The sequence below is a fragment of the Ambystoma mexicanum genome, chromosome 3q (genome assembly GCF_040938575.1).
Source record: "Ambystoma mexicanum isolate Mex_15411 chromosome 3q, UKY_AmexF1_1, whole genome shotgun sequence".
Taxonomy (NCBI): Eukaryota; Metazoa; Chordata; class Amphibia; order Caudata; family Ambystomatidae; genus Ambystoma; species Ambystoma mexicanum.
This window is the reverse complement of record NC_090926.1, coordinates 659,344,542-659,357,398: the sequence shown is the minus strand read 5'-3', so window position 1 is coordinate 659,357,398 and position 12,857 is coordinate 659,344,542. Positions and strand designations below refer to the sequence as shown.

Sequence of the window (12,857 nt, the reverse complement as noted above, 5' to 3'; positions counted from 1 at the left end):
TTTCTTGGGAATAAGTCAACATTTTCCATTTATTTCAAAGGTTGAATTTTTTACATTTGTTTGAAAAATGCATTTCTTAGGTCCTAACTGCGTGTTTGTTACTTTGTGTGCATATCTATGAAACAGGTATTTATTTCTTTTTTGGCCAAAATTAAATTTTTCATTTCTGTGCGTGTGCTTTGCAAAGAGTGTGGCTTAAAATCACAGCTCTCAGTAGGAACATCAAACAAATGTGAACGAAGAATAATTGCAAAAAACAGTGTCTCACATTGAGTTTCACTCTCCGGTTGTTATTTTAGATTCCGATTCAGTATGCAGACATTTTTGCAAATTACCTTTGTCACCCAGCATGTGGGGCAAAAATGACTTTCCTTTCTGAGTGCAAAATTCCCTATTTATTTATTGTTTATTTATACAGTGCTTATACACAGGTGAAGTGCTTCAAATAGCTTGAAGGTGGGAAGGGAACAAGGGACTACAGTAATCCTTCTTAGGCCTTGAAGATTCCGAATGATCAGCACAGAGAAACTAGAATACAAGGCCTGACGACATTTCTCCTAATGCAAGTGCATGAAGTGTTGAGTTGCGACCAAGCTAACTGGTCCAAGTACATTTAGGTAATGCACAAGTACAGACAAAGGTGTGGGGTACGGGGACGTCTGGGGTGGAACAAAATGAGTACTGTCCAACAGGGCCCTGGATTAAGTGTAGAGGGTTTGCCCCGCTCATGGAGCATAAACTGAAAGTGCAGTAATTCTGGACAAAGTGCAGCAGCCCGGAGGCAAGTGTGAAAGACTGGCAGGGGAGCCTGGGACCTGTAGGCTCTGGGGGTGAACCAGGCAACCAGTCAGCAAAATCTGACCAAAGTAAGGGGGAGAAGGGGGGGTCTTGAGAAAAGAAAGGTGGTTAGCAAGGGAGAGGGAGAGCTAAGGAGGAAGGAGAGGCTGTTCCAGAGGGAGGCACCTGCAGAGGATAAATGTCTACCCCCAAATTTCTGTTTGTGAAAGCGGTTCACCCGCAGAGAGTTGGAGGACAAGCGGAGGACTCTAGAGGGCGAGTGTTTGGGAAGAGAGCATTGTAGATAGTGCAGGCCCCGGCCCCAGGAAGCCTTGTGGATTATGCAGAGGATCCTGAACTTGATCGTTGCAGCCACAGGGAGCCAGTGGAGCTATTTCAGCGCTGGAGAGATGTGGTATTAGGGCTTGAGGCCAAGGATAACTCTTGCAGTTCTGTTCTCGATAAGTTGTAAAGGATGTAGAGTAGAAGTAGGAAGATTGAGAAAGCGTTTTGCTTGCCATTGTCTTTATTGACTCAGTTGCCTTTTTGGCATGGGCTAGACTCAAGCAGGGACTTAGAAGAAAAAACAGACAGGTCCAATTTACTCCATAAATGATACAAGAAACATGTGTGGCAGGAGTTATATCAATCCAGCTTTGAATCTTTAAAAGTTCACTAAAGTGAAAAATTGTTTTTTTTTGGCTGGAGTTAAGAATACACATTCTATTACTTGTAAAGTTGGTACTGAGGCTGGGTCACAGTGGACTGGGCAGGAAAAAGTAGGATGTAAAGGGCTCCTGGTGAGACTTTCGAGTCGCTTGTGGTATGAGGTGAACTCCTGGTTGGATGCGATGGTCCGCTGTTGAGATGAAATGATAATTTGTGGATAGGATCAGAAAGACAGGAGTGAGCATCCACTGAATATGAACAGGCTGCTTTAGGGTCATGTAGGCTCATGATGGGCTGGTCAAAGTGCTGGTGGACAAGGTGTGCTCCTGGCAGGCCAGCAGGGATGCACATCTGGCATCAACTAGATCCGTGTGTATTAATGCAGGCACTTTTCAGGAGGGTGGGCACCCACTGGACTACAGTGGGTTCTGCATGAGCAGGAGTAACATCCTGATAGGCCTGGGCTGTATCCTGGTATGCTGCTGTGACATATTTGCAGGTACTTCTGCTCAGACTCTGAAATCACTCCTCAGACAAGGAGGATGGGGACAATGCGATGAGGACTGTGTGGTCTCTATCACTAGAGAAATGGCTGCAAATCAGCCACGCCTCAAGAATGACAACCAATGAGGCAAAACATGTGTCCAGGTGTTGCTGTAGGTATTCTTGCTCATAGGAGATGTTCCCGGTATTGCTGGCTGGGCTGCTCGTAAGGTAAGATAAGACTGATATGCAAAATGGTTATACTCCGCTGGTATGGCACAGAGTGAGGCAAGCAGGCCACGGTCCTCCAGTGCATCTTACAGACAACACAAACTTTTCTAGCTTTATTTTGCATCCTCGAAAGAGGAATTATCACTATCACTTTGTTGACCAAGAAGCGGGTGAGTATGTATATATTTATTTATTCATATATACAGGCAGACTGGACTGGCCTATGGGGCAATGTCCGAATGAAAAACACAAAATGCGCGTGTGGGCCAGTTTTTTGGTCAAGGTGTGACACGTTTTTGGCCAATGCAGGCCCGTTTGATGAGTTACTTCACTATGTGGTTGGTCGTTTTGACCATTACTGCTTAAAAATGTTGTTTGAATTGCATAATTTGCATCACATTTCTTCCAAAAGATCCTGTACTATTCAAACAGTCTGTCACAAAATGAATGAATTGCCTTTTGCACCTGTGGGCCACATTTCATTGGTGCCTGAGGCAATTTTATGCCTTTATGCCCCACTCTGACTGTGTATACAGGGAGGAACAATGCTCTTTGGATCAGAAAAGAACTTGCAATAGATACGAAATCAAATTTTACGTGAAGCAGTGAGCTTCTTGCAGCGGGGCGAGTTTGAGTGACATTCTGACTCGGTTGTGGAGGAAGAGTAAAGAAGTGTTCTAACTAAAACATTGAACAGTGAATCGTCTTCTACCAGGACCAGGGGAGTTGCTAGGTCTGGAAAAGACCCAGGGCTAAGCTAATATCAGAACTGTCGGGACTCGGGGCTAGCTAGTTTTTTGGCTGTAGCTCCTGAGATTCTATCCGGAGCTACAACCAAAAGATCAGGGGCTATAGCCCCCGTAGCCCCCCTAGCAACGCCCCTGACCAGGACTAAAGTAACAAGGAAACAAAAAAAACTTCACTTTTTCTGAAACGAAAGAATATCCCCAGCGAGGAAAGCATATACTGTTATCACTGATACTGGGGCGATCAACCTGTTTGATCAATTACTTGGAGCAACGATCTAGCCTGCAAAAATCAATGCATTTCTATCTGTGTGATTGCCGTTCCAGTACAAACCAATATAGAGCTTTTGAACTTCCATTTTTCAAATGTAATTTCTGCTCTCCTCAAATTATGACTCATGGGCCTTATCTTTCAATATTAAGGGAGTATAGGAAACCCCCATGTGTATTGCTTTTCTTTAATCCCGACATTCCATTCAGTGGCAGGCGTGCACACATACTGCAAGTTGCATAAAACCTGACCGTTTGGAAGGGCTTATTAGTTTTTTCCCCCTTACCATCGCACTTCAAACGTACCTCGTTTGTGATCTCACAAATCACCAGCTTTTGACGAATGGCCCTCATTCCCCGACCTGTTTTAACAGCTTTGCCCGCCAGATGTTATTGGCTGTCCGCGAGGTGGCTTCAAATTGCACTGTCGGGTAATTATTGAAAGACGTCAAGTGGTTTATTTTCCAGGGTTCTCTGCTATAATGAAGCCATACAATAGTGGAAGAACCTGTGAGGCAATTTCATTCAATTTACCAGGCCATAGGGTCAGTGGCAAAGAGTTGCATGGGGCTAGGGGAGGTATCCAGTGTTAATACGAGTGGAATGAATTCCGTTCTGGATGCTATATTTATTCCTAATTGCTCCCTGGCCACCACGCAGAACATGCATTCTTTCTCATACATGCCCTTCTAAATCATTCTGCTTGAGGCTTTAGGAAACATATGCCATTACCTTAGTTAATTTTCAATTGTATAGTCCTATTTCACTTTGGATGTGGAGGGGTGTACCTGGCCCCAAGGTGCTGCAGAGTGATTTACATAGAAAAGAGCTTTAATCATTGCCTCGTGTTTTTAAATAGCATTTTATGCCAGATCCATCCTACTGTAGTTATATGTGCTATGATGACCCAGTTTGATGGTCATCAGTGTGTCGAGCTCATAAGGATGGTGGGGCTGAGCCAGCTGTACAGGATCTTGTGTTCTGCGGCCTGTAGAAAAGATGTTTGGGGTGAGCGCGGGGTTCGCTGATCTATCTTGGGGCATGCACACCGAGCGGAACCATGTTGCCAAGAGCTCTTTGGGAATTTAAAACATGTTGGACGGACACATTTGTTGGTTCGAGGGAAGAGGGGTGATGAGCGGGCGATACTAGTTTAATGTGTCTCAGCATCTCTGACGTCTCTTTGTTTCCATAGTGGCACGTTCACTCTTTTTTTTAAATTTCTACCCCACAATTTTACAACCTCACAAACTGCTTGACTTTCGTGCTTTGTAGATTGTAACAACATTTGGTAGCAGTAATTAATCTTCCAAAGGTGTTGATAAAAGCACATAGCTTTCAACGAATTGGAAGGGATTGGCTGAGTCAGTGCTTCCAACTACACTTTGCCACTATGTTCTGCTATAACTCCTTTTGCCGAGACCCTAGCGTCTCCAAAATGTATGTTAGCATGAGCTACTTGTAGATGAGGGCCAATAGGCAGAGGTGTAGACAAGGTAGGGCCTGAGCGGGCAAGGCCCACCCAGATCTGTAACTGCCCACTCAACAGTGCTGTGTGGGCATTTACAAAAGTTAATGTCACTGCAGTGGGCCCAACTATATTAGGTTTAGACCCCACTTGACAATCCCGGCTACACCTCTGCCAATAGGTGTGAGCTTCTAGGGTGGTGATGTTCATAAGCATGGGAATTTGAACCAATAATTTTAGGACCAGTTATTTTCTCTTTATACAGAAAGATAAAATCTATGCATTCAATGGCACACCAAGAACTTCAAAAACATCTTTATATCATTCATTTGTATTAGGTTATGTCTCATAAAAAGACAATCAGAAGGCAGGAATCGAATCAGGACATTCATTGGGAAGCCTGACAGTGCATGTGATCAACCAGTGCTCTTTAATCTGGTGTGCAACAAAGCAACCTTGTTCTGCTCTCCCTGCTACTACTACATTTCATTACAACACCCCACCTCTTGTGTACCTAAAGCTCCTAGAAACCATGGCAATGGCAGAAGGCATACTTTGCAAGATTCAGTAGCCTAGCATAGAAAATGGCAAAGCTATAGACGGCCAAAGCAACTTCAATGACTGGTAGTTGGGAAGGAAATGAATGTTGGTGCTGCCGCATTCGCCGCACTATACTCAAATCACTGGTGCACTGAATTGCTGGTGAGACTCTATATTTCTCCGTATTAAATCAAGTGTATGTTAAGTTGATTTATACCACGCACCATGGCTCTGTAAAAGAAGTGGGTTGGGTATGTTAGTGAGGGTAGAGGGATAAAATAGAGGCTGTGCATGTCAGCTTTCGGAGTGTGCTTGGAATATGCACACTGGGGTTATTTTGTCTGAAGGGGCAACGTCAGTGTCTGGGTTGTTTGCAGATGTTTGTTTTTGGCAGATGTGTCAGTTTTGTGTTTTGTGTGTGGTAGGGCTGGCTAATTTGTTCGTGTGAGGTATGCTGGAGAAGAGCGGGGTTGTTAATAGTCAGTACAGTGTGGTTATTTATTGTTCTTTCCAGGATCCGTACTATCCCTTGATTGTCTTGGGTCCACAGGTATTTTGTGGGAGGTGCCCGTTTTTATGCTAGTCTCAGTGAGTTGAATAGCCAGGTTTTCAGTTGTTTTCTGACGGTAAGGTGATGTTCTTTCATTCTTATTTCCTTCGGGAATAAGTTCCCTGTCTAATAAATGAGAGAATGCGGTTCCTCCGAATGTCCTTTTTTTCGTTTAGATTTGGATGTCGTTTGATCTCATGTTTCTTCCTGTTTGGTAGCGGTTAATTTTGACTTTGAGGAATTTGTCTCCTTGTCCATGAAGTTACTTGTGAGTGATGCCGAGGGCTTTGAAGTTAATGCAGTTTTTAACTGGGAGTCAGTGTAGGCTTCTCAGGGCATGTGTGATGAGGGACTGAGAGAGCACCAGTGAAACAATAATGTAATTCTAGGTGACAACATTAGGGGCCACTAAGAGGAGCATAAGGGTACCCAATTCTGTGCCTAGTATCATTAAATATGCCACTTTGTAAGGGTCGTTTCATATAGTTAGGACTTAAATACTTAGAAGGACTCCAATTTTGGCAGTTAACTTACTGTGAAATACAAATATTGTCCCAGGATCACATTATGGTGAAAGAGTGAATCAATCATTTTAACTAACTGAGCAATTTAAACATTTAACCACACACATTCCAAACTTAACTTTGTCTGTTTGTTTGTCTGTTTGTTTGTAATGCGCACCACACCTGAGGGTATCAAATATTGGTACAAATATTTAGGTTTCTGGATTTCAAGGTTTACAATAGTACTCTTTTATACAAAAACAGTTAAAGGGCACAAAGAAGCCAAATTTGGAACCCTGCGCATGCTTAGTGGAATTAATCATAGGAGGGCAGCAGGTGACCAGAGTGTGTGGATTCCTTGCACTGGCACTTCACGTAAAAGAGAACTGAAGTAGGTTTTCCAGTCTCACTGCGCCAACACCATAATCAATCAGATACTGCTTAAGTTGCAGATTTATTGCAAGAACCAATGTACAGCCTGACACGTGTTGCGAGCAGTCCTTGCTCTTCCTCTGAGGCTTATGAATGAGAACGTTCTGACGCGGTCATATCAGGTACATTGTAATAATGCTTAATTAGGAGTCTTCGCAGTTGCGGCAAATTATAATGTTAACGTCCGTACTCTGTGGTCTGCTGTACGACGTGGCTGCTGCCAGCCACGTCGTACAGCAGACCAGCCACGTCGTACAGCAGACCACCGAGTACGGACATTAACATAATCTCATTTACATCATGGATATAAACCCATTTTTAAAAAGGGGCTTTATTCTATTACTCACTTTAACCTATGTTGAAGTATACCCAGGGTTGATAGGTAATAGTACAACATGTCCAGGGACGCAGGGTGTGTCTTAGCCTGGCTGCGGGAAAGGGCAGTGCTTGCTCATCAGAGCCCAAATGGTCCTTAAGGCTCTTGTGAAAGACAATGCATCCAGGAAGCTGCAGCGCCTCCTCTCACCGTGCCAACAGCTGTGGCCATTTACTTTGCACGGAGAGGCTTTGGGAGGGGGCAGCTGTGTGCATAGTGAGACGAGGGTCTGCAGCTCTGGGAGCGAATTAGTAAAAAGCTTCAGGCAAGCCACTAGTCGTGCACGATCGACTTGTTGGAGACCCCGGCCCTAGGGCATACCTTTGGCAGAATTAAGAATAGTCCATATCTTACAACTCCTAAGCAGTCAATGTATGTGAAAGGCCTAAGGCTTCAATGAACATTACGTAGGACATGTCTCTGGGGTCTCCATCTAGTTACCTGCCTCGCCCACATCATACCCATGTAGCGGGCCACTGATCCGCAAAAGGTTTGTTCTCTTGCCTGTCGACATACAGTTTGAAGTTCATATAGCGAAGGCATACATTGGGAAGAATGAGCTTTTCTCATGTTTAAATCAGATTATAAGTGGTTACAAAGTTAGTGAAAAACAATGAAAAGTGCAACAATTTATACTGAGGGAATTATCGGGCACCCAAAATACTCCATGGTACTGGGTTAAATGTAGATTGCAACAACATCTCTTTGGTAGCTTACACGTGTCTCCAGCACTCCTGCCGCTTGACACCTACCAAACATTGCTTCTAACTTCCTCATATTATACGTGAAATGTTTGGGAAGTCCAATCAGAGAACCTGAAATGTAGACCTGATTAGCAGATTGTTCACAAAACAATCTGCTAATCAGGTACAGTGAAGGGATCATCCATCACACATACTTACAGAGGTCATATTGCCCGATTGATCAATCACCACTGCCTGAGTGGAACAAGGGTGGCGGGAGTATGGTGACCACACATTCTGGTTTTTCCCGGAATGTCCTTAAATGTGGTGCTGTGCTCCTACGTCCTGAGAGGATTTTCATTAGAACACCCCTCCTCGGTTTTAGGTACGTGGATCACCAGTGTTGAACACTATCTCAGAAATTGTTTTACAAATCAACACAGCAGTGTAATGTTTATATACTAAATAACTGTGATAACTGACAGTTTCACTGTTACAATTAAAGCCCAATACTGGCCGAGCTCGAATAACCAACCATCCAGGTACAGCCGTAATCCTAAATGACAGTGCCAAAGCGACTGCTTGTGAAACAGATTCATCAACGGGCCTAGAATATACATCCGAGTAAAAGCACCATTTCCTATAAGGTTTCTGGCAGAGTATAAAATGTGCACACCTGTTAAACCTAAAAAGCTGTATTTTATTATTTCCTGCAGCACATAATCCTAATGATAGCAGTTTATGTCAAGCATAAATGCCTTGAATAATCATCTCCCACAATCCCCCACCCTGTTTTCCCCACAACATTTGTGCAGTTAATCCTGGCAGCCACTGTCAAACATTAGTCCTACTTTTATGTTGGTGAACTGGCCTGGTTTTTTATTTTTAAAATCTAGTCAATCTAAAGTTTTATCAAATGACGGGGCACAATTTAGGGGTACAGGACCAGTCCAGAGCCCATCCTCTACATATTGTAACCTTCAAAGTGGGACAGTCCAGAAACGCATTCAAGATTGTTCAATGCTAACATGTGAACAGGTCCTTTTAATAACACGTTTGTCAAAAAAGGTTGAATTAAATGAGTTGCTATTTTCCAAATCGCCCATTAGCATTTTGTCGTTTATGCCCAAGCCTTTAGGTTGGCTTGTTTGGATAACGTCTTTGCCAATAGGGTCGACCTAAAAACACAGCGAGCAAGAAAGAAAGGGTTAAAAAGGGGAAGGGCATAAAAGAGGAAAGGGGAAAGAGTGGCGAGGGATTTTAGGGGGCGTGTGATAAAGAGCAAAGAGATACATAACAGCTGTGAACAGAAAAACAATTAAATCGATCTTATTGACACATCTCATTCAAAAAGATGTTTTTCACTAAATGGCCAGATGGGGTGCAACACTTGTTCCTAGACATTATCCACACACCATCTTATTTTATTTACTTAATAGGACAGCCCTGAGAGTGTTCATTGCTTCTACTGGTTGAGATGGTCCAAAGAAAGTAATGCACGTGATTTGCCAGCTGGTTGCAGATTTATAATCATTCAGCCTACCAATTTTTTTAATTTTTTCAGTAAAATAAGTATTTTGCAGAACACTTAAAAACAAAGCTTCAATTTGGCGAAAAGGAATGAAATAAATAGATGTAAACTATAAATCATGTATTAAATACACCAAACCTGAGTGTAATGTACCTATAGTTCTGCTGAAAAGATGTACCTTAACCAAATTCTTTCACGGTGTACCAAACTGGAGACTAACCTCTTGCTGTTTATTTTTGCAAATTCACAGAGAGCTGATGCCAAGAACACTAGATGGACAGATCACCATGGAAAAGACTCCAAGCTACTTTGTTACTAAGGAGGCCCCTGTACGCATCTTTGCCATGTCTAACGAAACAAAGCTCATTGTGGTGGTGCGTGATCCAGTGACCAGGGCGATATCAGACTACACCCAGACTTTGTCCAAACGGCCTGACATCCCCACCTTTGAGAACCTGACCTTCAAAAACAGGACTACAGGGCTGATCGACACCTCATGGAGTGCCATCCAAATTGGCATCTATGCCAAGCACCTGGAGAGCTGGCTCCTGAACTTTCCCATTGGACAAATCTTGTTTGTGAGCGGAGAAAGTCTGATCACTGATCCGTCTGGGGAACTTGGGAAAGTTCAGGACTTCTTGGGGCTCAAGAGGATCATCACAGACAAACACTTCTATTTTAACAAAACCAAAGGCTTCCCTTGCCTGAAAAAGGCAGAAGGGAGTAGCAAGCCACACTGTCTGGGCAAAACAAAGGGAAGAACCCACCCGAACATTGACCCGGAAGTGGTGCAGCGGCTGCGCGAGTTCTACCGGCCCTTCAATCTAAAGTTTTATCAAATGACGGGGCACAACTTTGGCTGGGATAACTGAAAGTCAAAATAATATATATATTTTTAAAGATAACTAGAATAAAATCATATTTACTGGAAATGTACTGAAGAGTAAATTTGTTTAAAAATGTTTGCCGTAGTCAGTGTCACTGTTTGTTGATTAAGATGTTGCTGCTTTGTGAAGTTCAAAAGAAAAAACATGTGCAGAAAGTATTGGTTTACGAAATGGTGGCTTCGGTAAATCTTTAGCGGATAATTTCCTCATGACCTGGAAGTCTTTTGGAAGTCTGTAAAATATTGGATCAGTCCTTGAACCTCTGGATCAGTCCTTGGAGCTCTGCTGTTCATCTTCTATATGTTTGCTCTAAGAAGACTTATGTCACCCTTTCGCTTTCACTATCACCACTTTGCTGAGAACATGACCATATTTTTCTCTTTTCCCTCCTTCACCCAAGACATCTCTGAATGGATTACCAACTGTCTCACTGCAATTCACCACTGGCTGGTTCTTCCCTGCCTCATGCTGAAATGTTCTAAAATGTGAGTCATTTTTCACCTAGCTTTCTATGCCATCTCTACCCTCCCATTTCCGATTTTATTCCCACTTGAGCTTCTTGATCCCTTACAAAAGGCTTGCAACCTTAGAGTCCTCCTTGATAGCGACCTCGGACTGCAACACTTAATCACTAGCGCTGCCTTTGCTGGTGGTTTTAACCTCTACAACATTTTGAAAATGTATACATGTCTTACTAACCGTTGTACAAAAACAATAATCTCCATCCTCATGCTCAGCAAACTTGACTGCCTGCTTGCCTGCTTTTGAAGCCTATTCTATATCCTTATTTTTTACTCCTTTCTCCCTCTAGACAAAGTCCTCAACTTTGCTACCCGTACTGTATACAACCTGCCCAGATCCTCCACCAAATCATCCTAACGACAACATGCAGGTCGACTGTACATACACAACTGCTCCCTTTTCATGTTCCTTCTCCGAGTCTACAGAGTTATAAATGGTTTTGCACCTCAGAACATCTCTGTTTACTCACCATCTCGATCTCTCTGCTCCTCCTCTGCACTTAACTTCACTGTCCCGTACCCACTGGTCCCCTCTCACTCTGCCACTGCCATCTGCAAATGGGTTTTTGTAATCTCTTTCTGATCGACATTGACATCACTGTTCTTCAAATAAATACAAGTATAAAGACATAGGGTCTCTTTTTCGACCCCTCCCAACGCTGCAGGGAATATTTATTGTTTTTAAAGGTGGAGGGAGGGGGCGGAACAGAGTAAAGGAGAGGTATTAAGAGGTTGCCACCATCTCTTTACACTTTTCTTTTGCATTCCGCAGTGCAAATTATGAAAATTGCCAACAGGGGACCTGTGTGCATGAGTGGTCCATTCTGGACAATTTGCACACAGGAGTAAAATGATCTCCATAGAATTTGGAATTAGTATTTTCTCTTACGTTGGCCGTGCTGCCATTGAAGGCTGGAGATTACAAGACATTTATTTGTAGATTTGGCTATTAGCAGTGCCTATAAGCCAAAACTATTGTCATGGGAAGTGACAATAAGTAGAGATGGAAGGTGGGGGAGAACACAAAAACTGTGGGTGTAGTTTGGGATTTTAATTCAACTTGAAAGCCAATGTCCATGCAATTCTTTATGGCCATTCACAAATACTACTTGCCCTACCTGCCCAATACACGCCCTGTGGGTTCTCTTTGACCTAACTATCTACTAACTAAATAATTTTTTGTATGGCGCCAACCCGCCCGAAGGCCTCAGGTCGCTCACAAATAGACAAGAACAAAATATAAAACACAGAGTGCTGCACAGGCAGCATGTACTCGGCCAGAAGGTGCATCCAGGCTTGTATTCAACTAATCATGTCACTTCAATTTATTTTCAAAAAGGAAGGTTTTTAATCGTTTCCTAAAATGCTGCGTGAAGATACAGCGCTTGATGGCCAATGGGAGTAAGTTCCAGGGGGATGGGGTCCAGGCATTGAAATTCGCTTAACCCAGCTTTTTCAAGAAAATGCATGGTTGTTCCAGTAGCACCTTATTATTTGAACAAAGTGTTTGAAGAATGGGAGATCTTTTTGTTCTGGAGGAAAGATAGCTTGGTGCTTTGCCTTTTAGGTATTTATACACCATAACAGCACCTTTAAATTAGATGCGTTGTTGAACTGGGAGCCAATGTAATTTCCTGCGATAGTCTGAGATGTGAGCGTGAGCAAGATGGTCAAGACCACAGACAGCTTGCACTGCTCCATTTTGTAGGACCTGAAGTTTCCTAATATTGCCTTTGGCGGTCCCCAGGAGAAGGCAGTAGTCCAGCTTAGTGTTAACTATAGCTGCCACGATCAAAGCCCTATTAGATCCATATAGATAGCGGCGGATCTGCCATAGTAGGTGTACATTATAAGAACACAAGGATTTCAGGTAGGAAACATGCTTTTGAAACGAGAGATGTGAATCGAAATAGACCCCCAAAGTCTTAACTGAATCAGACACTGGGATAGAAATCCCATTTATCATGAAACGTTTATGTTGTGAGTCAAGATTTTTTTTACTTGTGGGGGGTATCAAGGATGAGTAACTCTGTCTTCGAGTCATTCAGTGCCAGGGAGTTTAAGGCCATCAATTTCTGAATTTCCTTGAAGACGTTATTTACCTTTTCAACGTCCTCATTATAGACCCCAAATAGCTTAAATACTATCTGGGTGTCATCTGCATAGTTAGCAAACTTCACACCTAGGGAT

At 43.0% G+C, this 12,857-nt stretch overlaps 1 protein-coding gene across 1 annotated transcript in view; it reads left to right on the top strand.

The window, feature by feature from the left end:
• Nucleotides 1–10,211, top strand: part of LOC138582858 (heparan sulfate glucosamine 3-O-sulfotransferase 3A1-like) — a 329,856-nt gene extending 319,645 nt beyond the window's left edge. Inside the window, exon 2 of the mRNA XM_069654547.1 lies at nucleotides 9,510–10,211. Coding sequence (XP_069510648.1) covers nucleotides 9,510–10,131 — 622 coding nt within the window. The 3' untranslated portion in view covers nucleotides 10,132–10,211. The remainder of the gene's footprint in view (nucleotides 1–9,509) is intronic.
• The last annotated feature ends 2,646 nt before the right edge of the window (nucleotides 10,212–12,857 follow it).